At 47.3% G+C, this 19402-nt stretch overlaps 1 protein-coding gene across 1 annotated transcript in view; it reads left to right on the top strand.

Moving 5' to 3' along the window:
* Window positions 1–19402, top strand: part of TBC1D12 (TBC1 domain family member 12) — a 198777-nt gene that overhangs the window by 73377 nt on the left and 105998 nt on the right. Inside the window, exon 2 of the mRNA XM_030203044.1 lies at window positions 2742–2865. Within this exon, the coding sequence (XP_030058904.1) occupies window positions 2742–2865 (124 nt within the window). The remainder of the gene's footprint in view (window positions 1–2741; window positions 2866–19402) is intronic.

Below are 19402 nucleotides of genomic sequence, written 5' to 3'. Positions count from 1 at the left end.
TTGCATAACAGCAGGAGCTGATGATCCAGAAACAGTTGATGGCAGGACAAATGTGCCCTGAGGGCAGGGGCGTAGCCAGACCTCGCCAGGAGGGGGGGGGGCAGAGCCCGAGGTGGGGGGGCACTGTTTAGCTGCCCCCCCCACCGCTTCCCCCCCGAGCCGCCGCCGCCACCACATTGGACCCCCCCGCCGGCCTGCCCACGATCCCCTTCAACCCCCCTCCCGCCACCAACTCTCCCCCGCCGCCCGCCCCGTCGCCGCAAATGTTACCTTTTTTGAAGAGAGACTTCCTTCCGCGGTCGAGTAGCGCCTTTCTTCAACGAAGTTGCGGCGATCAGCTGTTTCGACGCCGGCACTGTCACCTTCATCTGCCAAGATTCTGACAAACAGTAATACTTACTTGCTATATTTGCCATTGCATGTGTACTTGGCAAGTCTTGCAAAACTGCATGGTTTTACTGCAGAGGAAAGGTCAAGTAAAAGCACTGTGTATACTTTTTTGTATGTAACCCCTGGAGTAATTTTTTAAAAAGCTCCTTTGTTCACAAAAATTGTTTTATCCCCTATACCTCTGATTCTAAGTAGTGCGCTTAGAGATCCGTGCCGAAATTGGCACAGATTATATAACAATGCGCATAACTTAACAAGCTAATGAGCACTGATAACAGCACTTAACAAGCAATAATGAGCATTGATTATTTAGCTGCACAGCTCAGTAAGCGTATTCTGTAACAATGTGTGCTGAACTTCTAACGCGTGCAGGCAAAAAAGGGGCGTGGTTATGGGCCGTGAAATGGGCATTTCGTGGGCTTTCTAACATATAGAATATGGCCTAATGCACCTAAATCTACTCGTAGGGATTTACACCGTGTTTTCGTTGGTGTAAATGGATGCGTGTAGATTTAGGCACTGAATTATGAACTAAGCGTATTCTATAATCAATTATAGAATATGCTTAGTCGGAACTGATTTCAGTGCCGCTTTTTTTTTTTTTTTTTAGGTGCTGTAAGTACATAAGTATCGCCACACTGGGACAGACCAAAGGTCCATCAAGCCCATCATCCTGTTTCCAACAGTGGCCAAGCCTGGTCACAAATACCTGGCAAGATCTCGAAAAAGTTCAATACATTTTATGCTGCTTATCCCATATATAGAATCTCCTCCTATATGTATAGCATTGGGCTGAAAATACATCTAACTGCCTTGATACTCTCCATATAGCAGTGTGATATTCAGCTACTATATATGTAAGTTGTATGTGTAGTTCAAGCCTGTCAAATAGCAGACCTACACTGATAGTGGTAGTGGTGTTCAAGTTTCAAGTTTTTTAAAGACTTTCTATCCTGCCCAACGGGACAAGCCATCTGTGTGTATTCAGCAATGCTGAATATATATGTTTATTTAAATGCCAGTTTTAAAAATTTAAACAGTGACTGGCACTACTGAAGATTATCACCACTGATTTTAAAAGAGATGCTACTTCCAGAATTACCTGTGTTATATTCATTTGTATTACTGTTTTAAAACCCATGGGGAGTTACATCGTGCTACAGTTGATCTACTTTTGGAGTTAACCTGGAATGATACCTTTGCCGAAATTCATAAGTTACGAAGACCACCCAGGTAGATAAACTAATTAGTATTTTCTTCTGTGCATATGTGGCGATTGTACTTTTTCAGTATTTTGATACGACGTTAACCTTATGGAATATTGTTCTAATGTATTCTTTGTTACTAAATTCCTCTTTTTTGGCTACAATAGTTTTTTTTCTCCATATGGTCATATGCTTTAGTTTCCCCCACTTAATTTAAAAGTGCATTAACAGTATTTTTGTTTAAAGTATTGTACCAGGACTGCATCATATTTATCTACTTATATGTGGTTGGCATGATGGCAAATTGCCAACCAGTGTTTAAGCATGAATGGCTATAACCTATAATGACTACACAGAGTGTCAGATGCAACTTTGCCTTGTTGGGCAGACTGGATGGAGCGTTCAGGTCTTTATCTGCTATCATTTACTGTGTTATTGTGTTACTGTATCTAAGTTCTGCAGCAATCCTCATGAGCTCAGGGCAGATTACAAAGTGCCAACACTGGGAGAACCCCCCCCCCCCCCACACACACAATTCCAGAATAAAATTAAACAAAACAAAATCAACTATAAAGTCAATATAAATTTATCTTCAATGTCCTCTTCTTGTTTCTAGTAGTTCCTTTATTGGTGCTTCCTGCCTGCAGGTTCCCAGTATTCACATTCTTGTGATTCTACTGACAACTAACATTGCCTTTTGACAGTAGAATAAATGTTAGATTCTGCAGGTAGTAAGCAGATAGTCTTGTGAATCTATATGCTTGTTGTGGAGGTGCAAATTCTGCATCATATAGGGCAGTGTTTCTCAAGTCCGGTGTACCCTTTGGCAGTCAAGTTTTCAGGATATCCACAATGAATATGCATGAAAGAGATTTGCATATAATAGAGGCAATGTATGCAAATCAAGTTCATGCATATTCATTGTGGATATCCTGAAAACCTGACTGGCAAGGGGTACTCCAGGACCGGACTTGGGAAACACTGATATAGGGAGCAGGTTGGGAGGATCCTGGGATCAAATAGTTTGAAATGAGCTTGGTTTAGTTGTCGCTATCAAAGTTGTAAATTTAGTTTGTTATGCTAGAAATCTCTATATCTTCAGTGTGAATTTGTATATAATGCCTTGTATATTTTCTGTTTTTTCAGGAACTTTTTACCCAAAAAAACAAAAGAACTCAACTCTTCTGTACACAGTGCACCTGGCTGGAAGTTATTTGGTAAAGTCCCACCAAGAGAAAATCTTCAAAAGGACTCTAAACTTATTCAGCAGGTTAGACTTGTATATTAATGTAAACAAAAGTATAACAATATATTTTTGGTTTTGGATAGTAAACTATGCATTTTTCATAGCAGCTTTATTTTTAGTAAGCATGTTATGTGAACTTTATGGTATGTCATCTAGCATTGTTTATTTTTATATCGCTTTTAAGATGAAAGTTTACATGTTGGAAGTTTTTGAGATAACTGAACTAATCATCGGAGGGTGACCATACATGAGGAGGAATTTGGCGTCTGTGTTAGATGTGCTTTCAGACTAATAAATTCTTTGGTTTTGTTAGCTGACTACACCTTGTAATTATAAGAGACAAGACCTACTGGTTTTTCAGAAATGAGTATAGTATCAGATTTTCAAAAGGCATGATGAGATCATCTACTTTCTTTGAGTTACGATGTTGCGTTTTTCCAGGAAATAGTCCATCTAGATATTTAGCATTAGTGACTCTGTCCTTCTGGATGAGCACGCAAGTAAAGGGTGATATGTAATTTTTTATAGTATATGCCATTTGGAAGAGATGTAGTTCATGTCATGCATATGTTAAAAATAATACTTATGTATATTCTGTTTTAAAACCATTGACTGGGCTCGTTGTTGTCCTTTCCCTTTGCTAGAACCATACTTTTGCATTTCACAATGTGCAAATCCTCTCATCTATTATTTTTTTTCCAATTTTATCTATTGTTTTCAAACAGCTTTGTTGTGACTTTACTAAGAACTATTTTCATGGAATCACATAGCAGAAAATTAAACCATATATATAGCAAGAAATAAGAATTTAGTAACATGTTATATCCTGTTACTGCTGGAAGATTTCAGGATTTGACTAAAGATAATACGTTTATGTCAGGTGAGCAACAAGCAGCAAAACTGTAAAGTGGTGAAAATGTGAACTATTTTATATGTATGTAAATTGATACTTCCTTGTCATCTATACCAGACCAGTCCAGACTAATGGGTTGTGTCTATCTACCAGTGGAAGGAGACAGAGAAAATAGTTCCAAGTAAACCTCCCCTTAAGGGTATCGTGCAGCCTGGAATGTTCAGTATTTTCTCTGTCTCCTAGCGGATGGTGTAGCTGCTCTGGATTGCTGACTGGTAGCTCCTGTCCCAGATTCTTCTGGTGACAGTGGAGCCAAGGGTGTGCTGGTAGCCATGTTGGAGCTAGTTTTAGATGATACTCAGTGGTCCTGAGTTCCGCATCTGCAAGCTAGGGTGATATCCAGTGACTCTGGTTCCCTCCCCTCCCCTCCCCTGGCTGTCTTTCTACCAGGGTGATGGTCGATTGTGGCATGGAGTAACTTGTCTCTCCTGTGGGGTTCTTCTCTTCTGTGGTGGTAGGTATATATGAATTTCTGTCTCTGAGGTAAGCCTTTATTTATTCCTGTCACTAGTGAAGAAGGTTGTTTACAAAAAAAAAAAAGAAGAAACTTTGTTTTTCCTTCTTTCTCTTGCCTGTTACCTGATTTATTTTCCCGTCTTTGGCACGGCTCATGTCAGGATCATGAAACTCAGTTGTTTTTCTCCTCTTCTTGAAGCCTGGATTGGCCGCTGTCTGAGATAGGATGCTGGGCTTGATGGACCATTAGTCTTTTCCCAGTATGGTGGTGCTTATGAGCTTCCTCTTTGTTCCTGGCCTGGTGAGAGTTGTTTTTTCCTCACTGCCTTACGGCTGCATTTTGCTTCCTGTGGTCTGAGGATTCAAGATCTGTGATGCTTACCTCCCTCTTGGCAGGAGTTCTTTCTCTACGTTGACTGCTGCTCCATATCAATTGCCTAGGAGGGTGGTCATTGTGGCTCAGAGACCACTTGGGGGCCAAGAATGTCTCTTGGGGCACGGGGCTTTCTCTTCTTGTAGTTTTAGTCCCTCTGGGCCAGGGGAGTGCAGCGCCAGGTCTGCATTTCAACAAGTTGTGCTCTTTTCCTGTTGGCCTCCTGGCAGCACCTTCTTCTCTGGCTGTTCCCCGGGGCTCCATATATGCATTTTGCTTGTTGAGTGCAGCTCCATCGCTGCATGTTGAGCGCAGCTCCATTATTCCACACAGTTCCACCGTTCCATGTTGGGCACGGCTCCACCGCTGCATGTTGAGTGAAGTTCCTTCGCTTGTTTGGCAACCTTTCATCTCTGCATGTTGAACGCAGCTCCATTGTCACATGTTGAGTGTAGTTCTTTCTCTGCAGGTCTCAGTGTGGGGCGCAGTCCTATGTCTTAGTGTAGAACATGGCTCTGTGTCTTCCTGTGGAACGCAGCTCCTTGTCTGTGTGGCATGCAGCTCTCTGTTTGCGTGTGGAACGCAGTTCCCTGTCTACTTGCAGAGCGCAGCTCCTTCCCCTGTTGAGTGTAGTTCCATTTCTGTGTGTTTAGCACAACTCTTCTCAGCAAATTGGGCGAAGTTCTAGGGTGGTATGTGGAGCACAGCTCTGTGACTGCAGGTGCTACACAGCTTCATGTCTTTATCTGCCGTCATCTACTATGTTACTATATGTCTGAGTAGGAAGCATAGCTCTTTGTCGGCATGTGGAGTGCTGCTCCTTGCCGGTGTCTGGAGCACAGCTTCTTACCGGTGTCAGGAGCGCAGCTCCTTGTTTGCTGTGAAAAGCAGCTCCTTGTCTGCGTTTTATACACAGTTCCATCGCTACTGCAGCTTCAGTTCTGCAGGTACCTCTAACATCCAGCTCTTTCAGTGGGGCACTGCTCATCTTCTGTTACTCTCAGCTTCTTCTCTGCTTGCTCAGTGCATTTCTATCTTTGTCAGAGCTGTGCAACTCTTTCTCTGCCCGTGGTGCGTGGCTCAGTTTTTGTGCTTTGAGTGCAAATCTGTTCTCTTTGAGCACGGATCCTACTCTTTCTGAACACAGCTTCATTTCTGTCCCTTGAGCACAGTTCAGTCTCTGACTGTGGAACGTATTTTCACCTTTGCCTATTGGGCACTTTTTTACCTTTTCGGTCAACCCCAGCTCTTTTCTGCGGGTTGGATACAGTAACTTCTCGGCAGCTGTAGCACACCACAGTTTAGATTGCTAGACAAAGCTGTCTTGTCTCCTGTTAGCTACCATTCCTGTGGCATCTTTTCTTGCCGTAGCCTCTTGGTGGCTGGTGAGAAGCTTCTCCATTGCTAGAGTTTGAATTCATCTCTGCTCCTTTTGTGGCTACTTGGCACCTTGGAGGTCCTTTCCCCACAGCGTGGCTCTCTTTCTTTTTGTCTCCTTTTGTTCTCTTGGCTCTGTTCTTTCATCCCTAAGTCCAGAGCGAGCTGGTTAAGGAGTACTCTCTTTCTACGGTTGTACCCTGGTATGCTGCTGCCCTTTTCTTCATGGTTCTCCTGGAGAGACTAGTGCTCCAGTTAGTTGGTTCTCTCAACTCTGGAGTCTCTTCTTGTTCTGTGGAGTTTGATTCTCTCACTAGGCGTGGGTCTGGGTGGTTCCTAGGCCTTGGTTCCTTTCTTCTATGAAGTGTGGCGCACTGTTGGGGCTGCGAACTCCTAGTACTTGTTAGGGTCGCTTCACCCAACCATCTTGGACTCAAGGCAGACCGGCAGGTTTTGAAGTTAGTCTTTGTCCTTCCAGGGTTCGGAGAAGTGGATCCTGGTCTAGGAGAGACAGTTCTTCTCCTTGTTGCTCAGATACGACTGTTGCCTTCCTTCCAAGGGGGGGGGGGGGGGGGTCCTTTGGCATGAGTATCTCTTGCTGCTGCTTTTGCTACTCTTGGGACAGGGGTACGTAATTTTTCTTTTGCTCAGGACGTTTGTTTTTCGTCCTATGTCTTCAGTTCCTTTTCTAGTGTCTAACTCTGTTCCATTTTGGTAGCCCGGTGGTTCGGATATTCAAATCCTTTTCTGCTGATCAGTTTTTTGCTCTGTGTATAGCTTTGTTGATTTTTCATCCTTCTGCATTCATCTTCCCCCCCCCCCCCCCCCCCCCCCCCCCCCCCCCAATCTTTGGGAAACTGCTTTGCTACATCTCATTAGTCTGGACTGGTCTGGCATAGATGACAAGGAAGGAAAAATTATATGTTCTTACGTGATAATTTTCTTTCCTTTAATCATACCAGACCAGTCCAGATGCCCTCCCTGGCTAAAGCCTGTAAGAGTGTTGTTTCCTTTAGGTATCCCTGGCTGTTCCACAACTCTTCAATACGGTGGGATGGCCTACAGCACTGCCTACTTCATCTTCTCTATTCAATCTCCTGCCACTTGTTGTGCCAGCTCTGTATGACTCCTGTTACTTGGGATCACAGAGTTCTTTCCCCGGATTCAGGGGTAGATCTCTGTCCTTGGGCAAGCTCAGTGTGGACCATTCTCTCCCGCTTACTTTACTGTGAGGGGAGGTTGCAGTTGCCTTTGGCCAAGCAGGAACAGTGAGGTTCTGCATATTGACTCCAAGAGTTTGCCTGTTTGGTATTAACTGTGTTTTCTTGTAGACTTCAGAGCACCATTGCTTGGCTATTCGGAATACTGAACATTCCAGGCTGCATGATACCCTTAAGGGGCGGTTTACTTGGAACTATTTTCTCTGTCTCCTTCCACTGGTAGATGGACACAACCCATTAGTCTGGACTGGTCTGGTATGATTAAAGGAAATAAAATTATCAGGTAAGAACATAATTTTTCCATTCTTATCAATGACAGACTAATCCAGTCTGTGGGTTATGTCTCCATGTCAGCAAATAGAGCCGCGGGTTAGGGGAGAGAGTGAGGAGCTCACTGCAGACTTAAGTCCCACAGCTGAAGGCTAGTGCTGTCTTCAGTTTCTCAGTATGCTTCCAGCAGATAATGCAGACTTGTGGTCTTCCGCAGTAACTATGAGTAGTTGCATTTGGTCTGTCTTGGGAGCAAGCAGGTAAGTGCATCCATTTTCTACCACTTGAGTGGGGAAAAAAGGCAGATGGCGCACTACAGGTAAGTCATAGCAGTTCAGCATGTCACAGCAGGTGCAGCTGGTCTGGCTTGGTAGCAAGCAGGTGCTAGGTAGGTGAGTGCAATCTGTGGCGAGATAGCACCCAGTCAGAAATGAAGCTAAGAGTTTGCCAGGACTGTCTCTTTTGTGTATGGTGTAGAGCGCTGCGTATGCCTTGTAGCGCTATAGAAATGATTAGTAGTAGTTTGAGCTGTAACCCGTGAGGAGTTTATGAAATAAGATCTGGTCCAAAGCTGCTCTATGGTATGATCAACAGCCACTTTACTGCTGCTTCGCCCCAAAAATACATAAATGAAGCATGCCAAGCCCTTTATCTCCCTGGTGACTCTCTTCTGAGGGGTACAGAGGTTCCCATCCGCTTACCAGGTGTGCTGTCTGCCTGGTGTCAAGATTCAAGGTGTAGCAGAAAATTTGCTAAGACTCATCAAGCCTACTGACCATTATCCTATTCTACTCATCCATGTTGGCACAAATGATATTGCTAGGTATCACACTGAACATATCAAACGTTGCCTACGTGAAGTAGTTTGTTGCACAGTCTGTGTTCTTTTCAAGCCTTCCTGTTGAAGGTAAAGATTTAATGAGGGAAGCTCGCATCCTGGAGCTGAATGTGTGGATGGTGGCAAAGTGAGCTCTTCTGTTTCCTAGAATGACGGGATGATTTTCCAAGATCTGCTGAGTAGTTCAATCCAGAGACTTGTGGGTTGTGTCCCTCTACCAGCCAAGTAAACCTCAGTATGTATTCTCTCTATCTAGCAGGTGGAGGGACAACTCTGTGCAGCTCTGGTTTGATCTGGCTACTGGTGTCCTTTGGGCCTATTTAGCACAGACAGGGGTTGAGTGGCTGTTTGCAGTTTGTGGTGTACACCTGGTGGTGCCAGGTCCCTCCCGGTCTCCCGCTACCTTTCCTCCGTCGCCCGGGGCTGTTGGCCTGATTGGGTGTTTCCTTTCTTTCCTGAAAAAAAAAGGTAAGCGTCTCTTTAAGAAACTTTGTTTTTATTTCATCATACGGAGGAACTAGACGGTCTGCCGAGTCAGTTTTGGGGCAGGCTTTTGTGGAGCATGTCAGTGCCTTCTGAGGTGGCTAAGCGCTGCTTCCGGTGTGGGGGTTGGAGAGCAGCGTCAGGGGAGTGTGAGTCGTGCTGCCGTCAGCCCGCAGCGGGTGTTCAGTGCAACGGGGGTTCCCCTCAGGCGTCCGGTGAGTCGGAAGCGCAGGGGATAGTTTCGGCGGTTTCCTCGGGGCAGTTAATGCAGCGTGCTTCGGCGGGCGCCATTTTTTCCTCTCAAGCACGACCCCCCCTCCGCACATGGTGGTAGATAGGCAAGAGGCGCAGCACGCTTCTGTGGCACAGGCTCCGATGGAGGGAAGCGATGTATAGGGAGCAGGGGAGTCCCTTTCAGTTCCTTTTTCCCCGGATTTTGTTTTATTAATGCACAATGCCTTTCTTCTGAAGAAGTGAGGAGCTTCTCTTCAGACAGCCCCATCTCTTCCTCAGCAAACTTCGGTTGCAGCAGCCTGTCAGTCTTTCCTGCCAAAACGTCCCCAACATCACTTTGTATTTGTTCACATCGGAGTCTGCAAACGCCTCTCCGGTACTATGTAAGCCACATTGAGTGTGCAAATAGGTGGGAAAATGTGGGATACAAATGTAATAAAATAAATAAATTTTTGTCCTTGATTCGAAGACTCACGTACTTTCCACACACATTAAAATGAGTAAAAAATGTGTGTCTTTGAATTGAAGAAATATGATAGTTGGTTGTAGTTCAAGACAGACGGTGTTTGATATTGCTGTGACTGTGGAGCTCCCAAGAAGCACAGTCAGACTTCCAGTGCACTTTCACTATCTCTGAGAAGTAACTGTCTTTAGAAGAAGGAACTTTAAGAACTAAACTTCAGAGGCTGGCTGGAAGTACTTACGGGACACTAGAAACAAACATTTTTGTATGGTGAGTTATATAGGGAAATGTCCTACCTCTGCTCTGCATCCACTGTTGGAGGAGGGCCTGGGGGTTCTATGGATGCAGAATATTTGAGGGATAAATCTAACTCATGGACTAAGTGTACTTTTCATCTCAATTCTGATGGGCGGAGGCTATACAGCTGCATCTAGTATTCACAATCATTGCCCAGCGCCACAAGGTTTTCAAATTTTCAAAACATTAATTGTATATTCTCCAATACCCTTTAACTGTCCAGTTTTCTTACATGTCTCTATATTTATCATAAGTAATGGACCTCAGCAGTGCATTTTTTCTAGCAAAAAAAATGCTGGTACTCAAATGCTAAGCTACCCCTCAGGGGTGGGATGATCACTGAGGGACCCACCCCACAATAGCCAGGCCCCTTGCAACCAGTCACAGAATCTGTCAAGGCAGAATTGGTGTGTAGAGCCTGACCTCCTTCATAAAACTTGGGTTCACGGGTCAAATTTAGCAGACAATGGGAAAGGTGCCGGCACTCAGTACCCCCAAGTACCCCCTCAAAAAAAGCCCTGGACCTCAGTAACCCAACGTAAACTATATCAGCGTTTCATTTGTCAAAAGACCCGAATGCTCCCGACTCTAGCATGCAGTTGACTCCTCATCAGTCCCCTCTCCTTCCTGCCTAAAGTCTTTAGTGTTGTTAATTTCTTTCAAATTTTTTCCAAATTTTTAACACCATGAACTGCTCATTGCTACAACAATAACTTAGCTTTAGTAGTCACTTGATAGCAGTTCAAAGTTCCAATATAACCCATTCTCAATATGACCGACATGCGGCATGTTTCGCAGAAGCTGCATCAGGGTCTGTAAACTGTATTCAAGAGAAAAATACACATTATACTCCAAAAAAAATATGTGTCGCATCACAATAATCCACCAACAACTACTTACTCTTAGGCACGCCATCACCCATTCTAACTTTTAACATGGCTGCTGCTGTCTTACAACTTAAATAATACTGCCCCCAATTCCATCCAATCACTGTCTCCCCTACTGAGCCAATTCAAACACTCTGCTACCATCAATGTCAATCCCTGAATATATTTTTGAGCAAGTGCTGGGGTGGCTTGGACGGTTTGAGTCTTGAATACAGCAATCTGGTTGAAGGATGGACTGGAAAGAGCTTCCACAAAAACTCCAGTATTTTGGAACGCGAGGACAGTGCCGGGCAGACTTTTACGGTCTGTGTCCCACAAATGGCAAGATGGATTTGGATAGGCTGGAGTGGGCTTTGACGGCAACTCCAGTAGTTGGAACATAAGGACAGAGCTGGGCGGACTTCTCCGGTCTATGTCCCAGAAACACTAAAGAAAGACCATGATCAAGTATATAATATCACGTTCATTGTCAATTTAATCTTGAATTGATAATGAATGTGACCATTGGGCAGACTGGATGGACCATTCAGGTATTTACCTGCTGTCACTTACTATGTTACATTTGTTACCACCTTTCAGATGGGTCTGAGACTGTTACTCTCAACCAGTACCCTGGTCTCTCACCAGCCTCTCAGCACTAGTACATCTCCATCTGTGCTCAATCTGTCAGACACACAGATGTTGCAAATTGAGATGATCTACTACATTGCTCATATACATTTCTTTCCCAATAGGCTCACTATAATATCCAATATCAGCATCTCAGATGTCAGAGGAACCTCTATGACCATGTAGAAAACGTTCTTTCCTCCTCCTGACATTTAATACATATTGGGGAGACTATTTATCCCACTTTAAATAGTTGAGATTATGGAAAGTAGGTCCTGTTTTATATGAGGAAGCAACTTTCCTTAAGAGTGGCACTATAAACTAGACAGGGGATCCCCTACTCTGCAGACAGTAGATCCCAGTCTCTCAAAACTTTCCCCAAATTCAGTTCCCACCGTGTGTTTTCATTCTCATCAGATCCTTCTTTCCTACCACTGTATTAAGGACCTTGTGGGTACCACAGATAGAAGTCTAATACTCAGAGAGAAATTAAAAAAAAAATCCTCAACTTGAATTCCATTTTCAAGTGAGCTACCAAAGTAGCTATAACTCAGACATTATGACCTTTGACATGATCCTGCTAACGAACTGGATAGTGTATGCTTAAAACACAAAGTAGATAGGAAAAAAAATTTAAAAAAATGAAATTGCCAAAATTCTCCGAGGACAAGCAGGCTGCTTGTTCTCACTGATGGGTAACGTCCACGGCAGCCCCCTCCAACCAGAAACTTCACTAGTAAAGGCCTTTGCTAGTCCTCGTGCGCTGATGCGCACCGCGCATGCACGGCCGTCTTCCCGCCCAAACCGGCTCGTGTTCGTCAGTCTTCTTTTGTCCGCGCTCGGGACGGTCGTGTTTTACCGCCGTTTCGTGCCCCTCAAGTTGACCCTCGCGCGTCTTCGCGATTTTCGCTAAAAAAAAAAAAAAATAGGAGACCGATCGGTCTTTACCCTTTTCCCGTATTTCCAGATTTTTCCCGAGTAAGTTTCCTTTTGCTTTCGGGACCGGCCTATTTGGCCTCGATTCGGGTTTTTCTCCCTTCTTTTTCGTGCCCTTCGTCATCATCGCGAATTTTGATTTCGCCGGCGTGATTTTTCCGCCCATGTCATTGAAGTCTTCCAGCGGCTTCAAGAAGTGCACCCAGTGCGCCTGGGTAATCTCGCTCACTGATAGGCACGCTTCGTGTCTTCAGTGTCTGGGGGCTGGGCACCGCCCGCAGGCCTGCAGTCTTTGTGCTCTTTTAAAAAAGAGGACTCAGGTAGCGAGATTGGCCCAGTGGAACGTGTTGTTCTCGGGCTCTTCGACGACAACAGCACGGGCATCGAGTGCATCGACGTCGACAGCATCGAAGTCTTCGACCTCTGCATCAGCATCCACTGCATCGAGGCCCCTACCTTCGGCATCTTCGGTACCGAGGTATCGAAAGGCTGCGTCGACGTCGGTGGTACCGGGACTTTCGCTGTTGCTGATGTCGTCGGACGGTGGTGCTTCGTCTGGAGTGCAGGTGAGGGCTGTCCATTCCCCTGCTGGTGGCGGTGAGCCTTCGGGTGGGTCTCCCCCTGCCCTGAGGGCTCCTGCGGTACAGCCCCCCCGAGATCGACCTTCTTCGGCCTCGAGGAAGCGACGGCTGGATTCTACGTCCTCCTCGTCGGTACCGGGAAGCTCCGGTGACATACTTCGCTTGAAGAAGTCTAAGAAGCATCGTCACCGGTCTCCTTCCCGTCTCGGTACCGAGAGCTCTGGGTCGCCGAGGCAGTCGGCACCCAGTAGGCATCGGCACCGGGAGGACCGCTCACCCTCTGTTCAGGAGGTATCGATGCGCTCCCCCTTGGACAGCCCGGAACAGCCTCCACGCTCGGAACAGACTCTGACATCGACGACTGCATCGGCTTCTCAGCCTTTCTCCACAGCCGCTCTGCACGAGAGTCTCCGGGCCGTTCTTCCAAAGATTCTGGGAGAGCTGTTGCGCCCTTCCCCTCCGGTACCGGGGGTTCTTGCGCCACCGGTACCGTCGAGTGAGGAATGGCTGGCCCCTTGCCCGAGGTGAGGTCTCCGATACTTGTACCGCTTGCGGTACCGGCTACGGCCGCCTCCCAGGCGGACTCCCTGTCGGCGGAGGGAGCTTCGCCAATGCTGGCGAGGGAGTCCACCTCTCGACACTCCTACCGTGACCGTGTTGCCACGGAGTCGAGTCGGGCACGGCTTCAGACGCAGGTTCATGAACTTGTGTCTGACACCAATGGTGAGGCCTCTTGGGAGGAGGAGGAGGACATCAGATATTTCTCTGACGAGGAGTCTGATGGCCTTCCTTCTGACCCCACTCCCTCCCCTGAAAGGCAGCTTTCTCCTCCCGAGAGCCTGTCTTTCGCGGCCTTTGTCCGGGAGATGTCTACGGCCATCCCCTTCCCGGTGGTTGTGGAGGATGAGCCCAGGGCTGAAATGTTTGAGCTCTTGGACTATCCTTCTCCACCTAAGGAAGCGTCCACAGTACCCATGCATCATGTCCTAAAAAAGACATTGCTGACGAACTGGACCAAGCCACTAACTAATCCCCACATTCCCAAGAAGATCGAATCCCAGTATCGGATCCATGGGGACCCAGAGCTGATGCACACTCAGTTGCCTCACGACTCTGGTGTGGTGGATCTGGCCCTAAAGAAGGCTAAGAGTTCTAGAGAGCATGCTTCGGTGCCCCCGGGCAAAGACTCCAGAACCTTAGACTCCTTTGGGAGGAAGGCCTATCGTTCCTCTATGCTCATGGCCAAGATTCAGTCCTACGAGCTCTACACGAGCATCCATATGCGGAACAATGTGCGGCAGTTGGCGGGCTTGGTGGACAAGCTCCCTCCTGAGCAAGCCAAGCCGTTTCAGGAGGTGGTCAGGCAGCTGAAGGCGTGCAGAAAATTCCTGGCCAGAGGGGTATATGATACCTTTGATGTTGCGTCCAGGGCCGCTGCTCAAGGTGTGGTGATGCGCAGACTCTCATGGCTGCGTGCCTCCGACCTGGAGAATAGGATCCAGCAGCAGATTGCGGACTTCCCTTGCCGAGCGGACAACATTTTTGGAGAAAAAGTTGAACAGGTGGTAGAACAGCTCCACCAGCGGGATAACGCTTTCGACAAATTCTCCCGCCGGCAGCCTTCAGCATCTACCTCCTCAGGTAGACGTTTTTATGGGGGAAGGAGGACTGTTCCCTACTCTTCTGGTAAGTGTAGGTATAATCCTCCCTCTCGACAGCCTGTGGCCCAGGCTAAGCCCCAGCGCGCTCGCTCTCATCAGCAGCGTGCGCCTCAGCAAGGCCCCTCGGCTCCCCAGCAAAAGCAGGGGACGAGCTTTTGACTGGCTCCAGCAGAGCATAGCCGACATCAACGTGTCAGTGCCGGGCGATCTGCCGGTCGGGGGGAGGTTGAAAGTTTTTCACCAAAGGTGGCCTCTTGTAACCTCCGACCGTTGGGTTCTTCAAATAGTCTGGCAAGGATACACCCTCAATTTGGCCTCAAAGCCTCCAAATTGCCCACCGGGAGCTCAGTCCTACAGCTTCCAGCACAAGCAGGTACTTGCAGAGGAACTCTCCGCCCTTCTCAGCGCCAATGCGGTCGAGCCCGTGCCATCCGGGCAAGAAGGGCTGGGATTCTATTCCAGGTACTTCCTTGTGGAAAAGAAAACAGGGGGGATGCGTCCCATCCTAGACCTAAGGGCCCTGAACAAATATCTGGTCAAAGAAAAGTTCAGGATGCTTTCCCTGGGCACCCTTCTTCCCATGATTCAGGAAAACGATCGGCTATGCTCTCTGGACTTGAAGGATGCCTACACGCACATCCTGATATTGCCAGCTCACAGGCAGTATCTGCGATTTCAGCTGGGCACACGTCACTTCCAGTACTGTGTGCTACCCTTTGGGCTCGCCTCTGCGCCCAGGGTGTTCACGAAGTGTCTAGCTATAGTAGCAGCAGCGCTTCACAGGCTGGGAGTGCATGTGTTCCCTTATCTCGACGATTGGCTGGTGAAGAACACATCCGAGGCAGGAGCTGTACAGTCCATGCAGATGACTATTCGACTCCTGGAGCTACTGGGGTTTGTAATAAATTATCCAAAGTTCCATCTTCTCCCAGTACAGAGACTCGAATTCATAGGAGCTCTGCTGGATTCTCGGACGGCTCGTGCCTATCTTCCGGAGACAAGGGCCAACAATCTGTTGTACCTCGTCTCCCGGGTACAAGCGTCCCAGCAGATCACAGCTCGGCAGATGTTGAGATTGCTGGGCCACATGGCCTCCACAGTTCATGTAACTCCCAAGGCTCGTCTTCACATGAGATCTGCTCAATGGACCCTAGCTTCCCAGTGGTTTCAAGCTGCTGGGCATCTAGAAGACGTGATCCACCTGTCCACGAGTTTTCTCAAATCCCTGTATTGGTGGACGATTTGGTCCAATTTGACTCTGGGACTCCCTTTCCAAATTCCTCAGCCACAAAAAGTGCTGACTACGGATGCGTCTCTCCTGGGGTGGGGAGCTCATGTCGATGGGCTTCACACCCAGGGAAGCTGGTCCTTCCAGGAACGCGATCTGCAGATCAATATCCTGGAGTTGCGAGCAGTATGGAACGCTCTGAAGGCTTTCAGAGATCGGCTGTCCCATCAAATTATCCAAATTCAGACAGACAACCAGGTTGCCATGTATTACATCAACAAGCAGGGGGGCACCGGATCTCGCCCCCTGTGTCAGGAGGCCGTCAGCATGTGGCTGTGGGCTCGCCGTTACGGCATGTTGCTCCAAGCCACATATCTGGCAGGCGTAAACAACAGTCTGGCCGACAGGTTGAGCAGGATTATGCAACCTCACGAGTGGTCGCTGAACTCCAGAGTAGTGCGCCAGATCTTCCAGGTGTGGGGCACCCCCTTGGTAGATCTCTTTGCATCTCAAGCCAACCACAAGGTCCCCCAGTTCTGTTCCAGAGTTCAGGCCCATGGCAGACTGGCATCGAATACCTTCCTCCTGGATTGGGGGGACGGCCTGCTGTATGCTTATTCTCCCATACCTCTGGTGGGGAAGACTTTGTTGAAACTCAAGCAAGACCGAGGCACCATGATCCTGATTGCTCCTTTTTGGCCGCGTCAGATCTGGTTCCCTCTCCTTCTGCAGTTGTCCTCCGAAGAACCGTGGAGATTGGAGTGTTTTCCGACCCTCATCACACAGGACGAAGGGGCGCTTCTGCATCCCAACCTCCAGTCTCTGGCTCTCACGGCCTGGATGTTGAGAGCGTAGACTTTGCCTCTTTGGGTCTGTCGGAGGGTGTCTCCCGTGTCTTGCTTGCTTCCAGAAAAGATTCCACTAAGAGGAGTTACTTCTTTTTATGGAGGAGGTTTGCCGTCTGGTGTGACAGCAAGGCCTTAGATCCTCGCTCCTGTCCTAAACAGACCCTGCTTGAATAACTTCTGCACTTGTCTGAGTCTGGTCTCAAGACCAACTCTGTAAGGGTTCACCTTAGCGCAATCAGTGCATACCATTACCGTGTGGAAGGTAAGCCGATCTCAGGACAGCCTTTAGTTGTTCGCTTCATGAGAGGTTTGCTTTTGTCAAAGCCCCCCGTCAAGCCTCCTACAGTGTCATGGGATCTCAATGTCGTTCTCACCCAGCTGATGAAACCTCCTTTTGAGCCACTGAATTCATGCCATCTGAAGTACTTGACCTGGAAGGTCATTTTCTTGGTGGCAGTAACTTCAGCTTGTAGAGTCAGTGAGCTTCAAGCCCTAGTAGCTCATGCTCCTTATACCAAATTTCATCATAATAGAGTAGTCCTCCGCACTCACCCTAAGTTCTTGCCAAAGGTGGTGTCGGAGTTCCATCTGAACCAGTCAATTGTCTTGCCAACATTCTTTCCCCGTCCTCATTCTTGCCCTGCTGAACGTCAGCTGCACACATTGGACTGCAAAAGAGCATTGGCCTTCTATCTGGAGCGGGCACAGCCCAACAGACAGTCCGCCCAAATGTTTGTTTCTTTTGATCCCAACAGGAGGGGAGTGGCTGTGGGGAAACGCACCATATCCAATTGGCTAGCAGATTGGATTTCATTCACTCACGCCCAGGCTGGGCTGGCTCTTGAGGGTCATGTCACGGCTCACAATGTTAGAGCCATGGCAGCGTCAGTGGCCCACTTGAAGTCAGCCACTGTTGAAGAGATCTGCAAAGCTGCGACGTGGTCATCTGTCCACACATTCACATCTCATTACTGCCTGCAGCAGGATACCCGACGCGACAGTCGGTTCGGGCAGTCAGTGCTTCAGAATCTGTTCGGGGTTTAGAATCTAACTCCACCCCCCTAGTCCCATGTTTATTCTGTTCCAGGCTACACTCTCAGTTAGTTGGATAAATTGTTAGGTCAATCTCAGTTATGTCCTCGCCGTTGCGAGGCCCAATTGACCATGTTTGTTGTTTTAAGTGAGCCTGGGGGCTAGGGATACCCCATCAGTGAGAACAAGCAGCCTGCTTGTCCTTGTAGAAAGCGAATGCTACATACCTGTAGAAGGTATTCTTCGAGGACAGCAGGCTGATTGTTCTCACAAACCCGCCCGCCTCCCCTTTTGGAGCTGTGTCTTCCCTTGTCTTTGTCTTGCTACATATGGGACTGACGAACACGAGCCAGTTCGGGCGGGAAGACGGCCGCGCATGCGCGGTGCGCATCGGCGCGCGAGGACTAGCAAAGGCCTTTGCTAGTGAAGTTTCCGGTTGGAGGGGGCTGCCGTGGACGTCACCCATCAGTGAGAACAATCAGCCTGCTGTCCTCGGAGATTACCTTCTACAGGTATGTAGCATTCGCTTTACTGCCATCACTACAGAGTGTTGTATGTCTGATTTTGTTTTTCATCCAACAGTATATGGAAGTCACCAATGGATAACAGAGTTCCAGAGATGATGTGGGGAGGGGGTTTAAATCACTATTCACAGAGACAATTTGAGAGTGTTAAAGATGTAAAGACAGATTTTAAATAGTTGGTTTTGACATTTTTGTTTTGCAAAATTGTGCAGAAGAGCCTTTTAAAATGTTTTATATTATAGTTAAAAAGATCTTTTTTAACTAATGATATAATTTTTCAGCAGAATCACAAAGATGTACTTTCACTGGAAAGTATAAAAGATTGCTTCCCCCTCAAAGTAGAGGAAGGAAACCAAGTTCGTGTCTAGTAAAATAGCTTTGGCTTTAATAACATCCTGTACGGGCACTTAAAGAGTCAGTAAGATGGCAAAGCCAACAGCTGCATGTTAGGGAATCAATGGGCTTTAAAAAACTAAACAACAGAAACCTTGTCTTCTTTGGCTCATTTACAAATGAAGTATCACCAGAGGACTATGCATTTACTAGATGACACCAAAATGACACTTGTATTAATTAAGCTGATTAAATCTCATTAAATTTGTATGCACAAAATCACTTACTATTAACCACAGTGCTTAGAAAATACCCATAGTACCCTCTTCCCCTCCCCAGGAAAATTACAAACCATCTTTTTGCATTACTTTGGGGTAAATAATAGTATTAAATACTGTGTCTGATGTACCCTGAAGCATATATTGGATTAGTGTTCTGTGGCCTCAAATTCCATGTGCCACTTGTACACCAGCTAGATAAATCAAACCGATTTTGGCTGGGTTCAACTGCTTTCCATCGCGGAGCCTGCGAAACATCAAGGGGGCGTGTTGGTAGGGTAGTGAAGGCAAGATGGGGGCGGGACGGGGGCATGCTCACGAGATGGCCGGCTTCGCCTGATAATGGAAAAATGAAAAAAAAAAAAGCCAGGCTTGACAAGTATTTCGCCGGCTTTACTTGGTCCCTTTTTTCTCACAACCAAGCTTCAAAAAGGAACCCCAACTGACCAATTGACCACCGGAGGGAATCGGGGATCACCTCCCCTTACTCCCCCAGTGGTCACCAACCCCCTCCCACCTAAAAAAAAACCTTTTTTGCCAGCCTGTATGCCAGCCTCAAATGTCATACCCAGCTCCCTGATAGCAGTATGCAAGACCCTGGAGCAGTTTTTAGTGGGTGCAGTGCACTTCAGACAGGTGGACCCAGGCCCATCCCCCCCTACCTGTTCCACTTGTGGTGGTAAATAGGAGCCCCCCAAAACCCACTGTACCCCCCTTCAC

Source organism: Microcaecilia unicolor, chromosome 5, assembly GCF_901765095.1.
Source record: "Microcaecilia unicolor chromosome 5, aMicUni1.1, whole genome shotgun sequence".
In the NCBI taxonomy this organism is placed as follows: domain Eukaryota; kingdom Metazoa; phylum Chordata; class Amphibia; order Gymnophiona; family Siphonopidae; genus Microcaecilia; species Microcaecilia unicolor.
The sequence above is the reverse complement of the archived record's forward strand: the minus strand, read 5'-3'. Positions and strand labels throughout refer to the sequence as shown.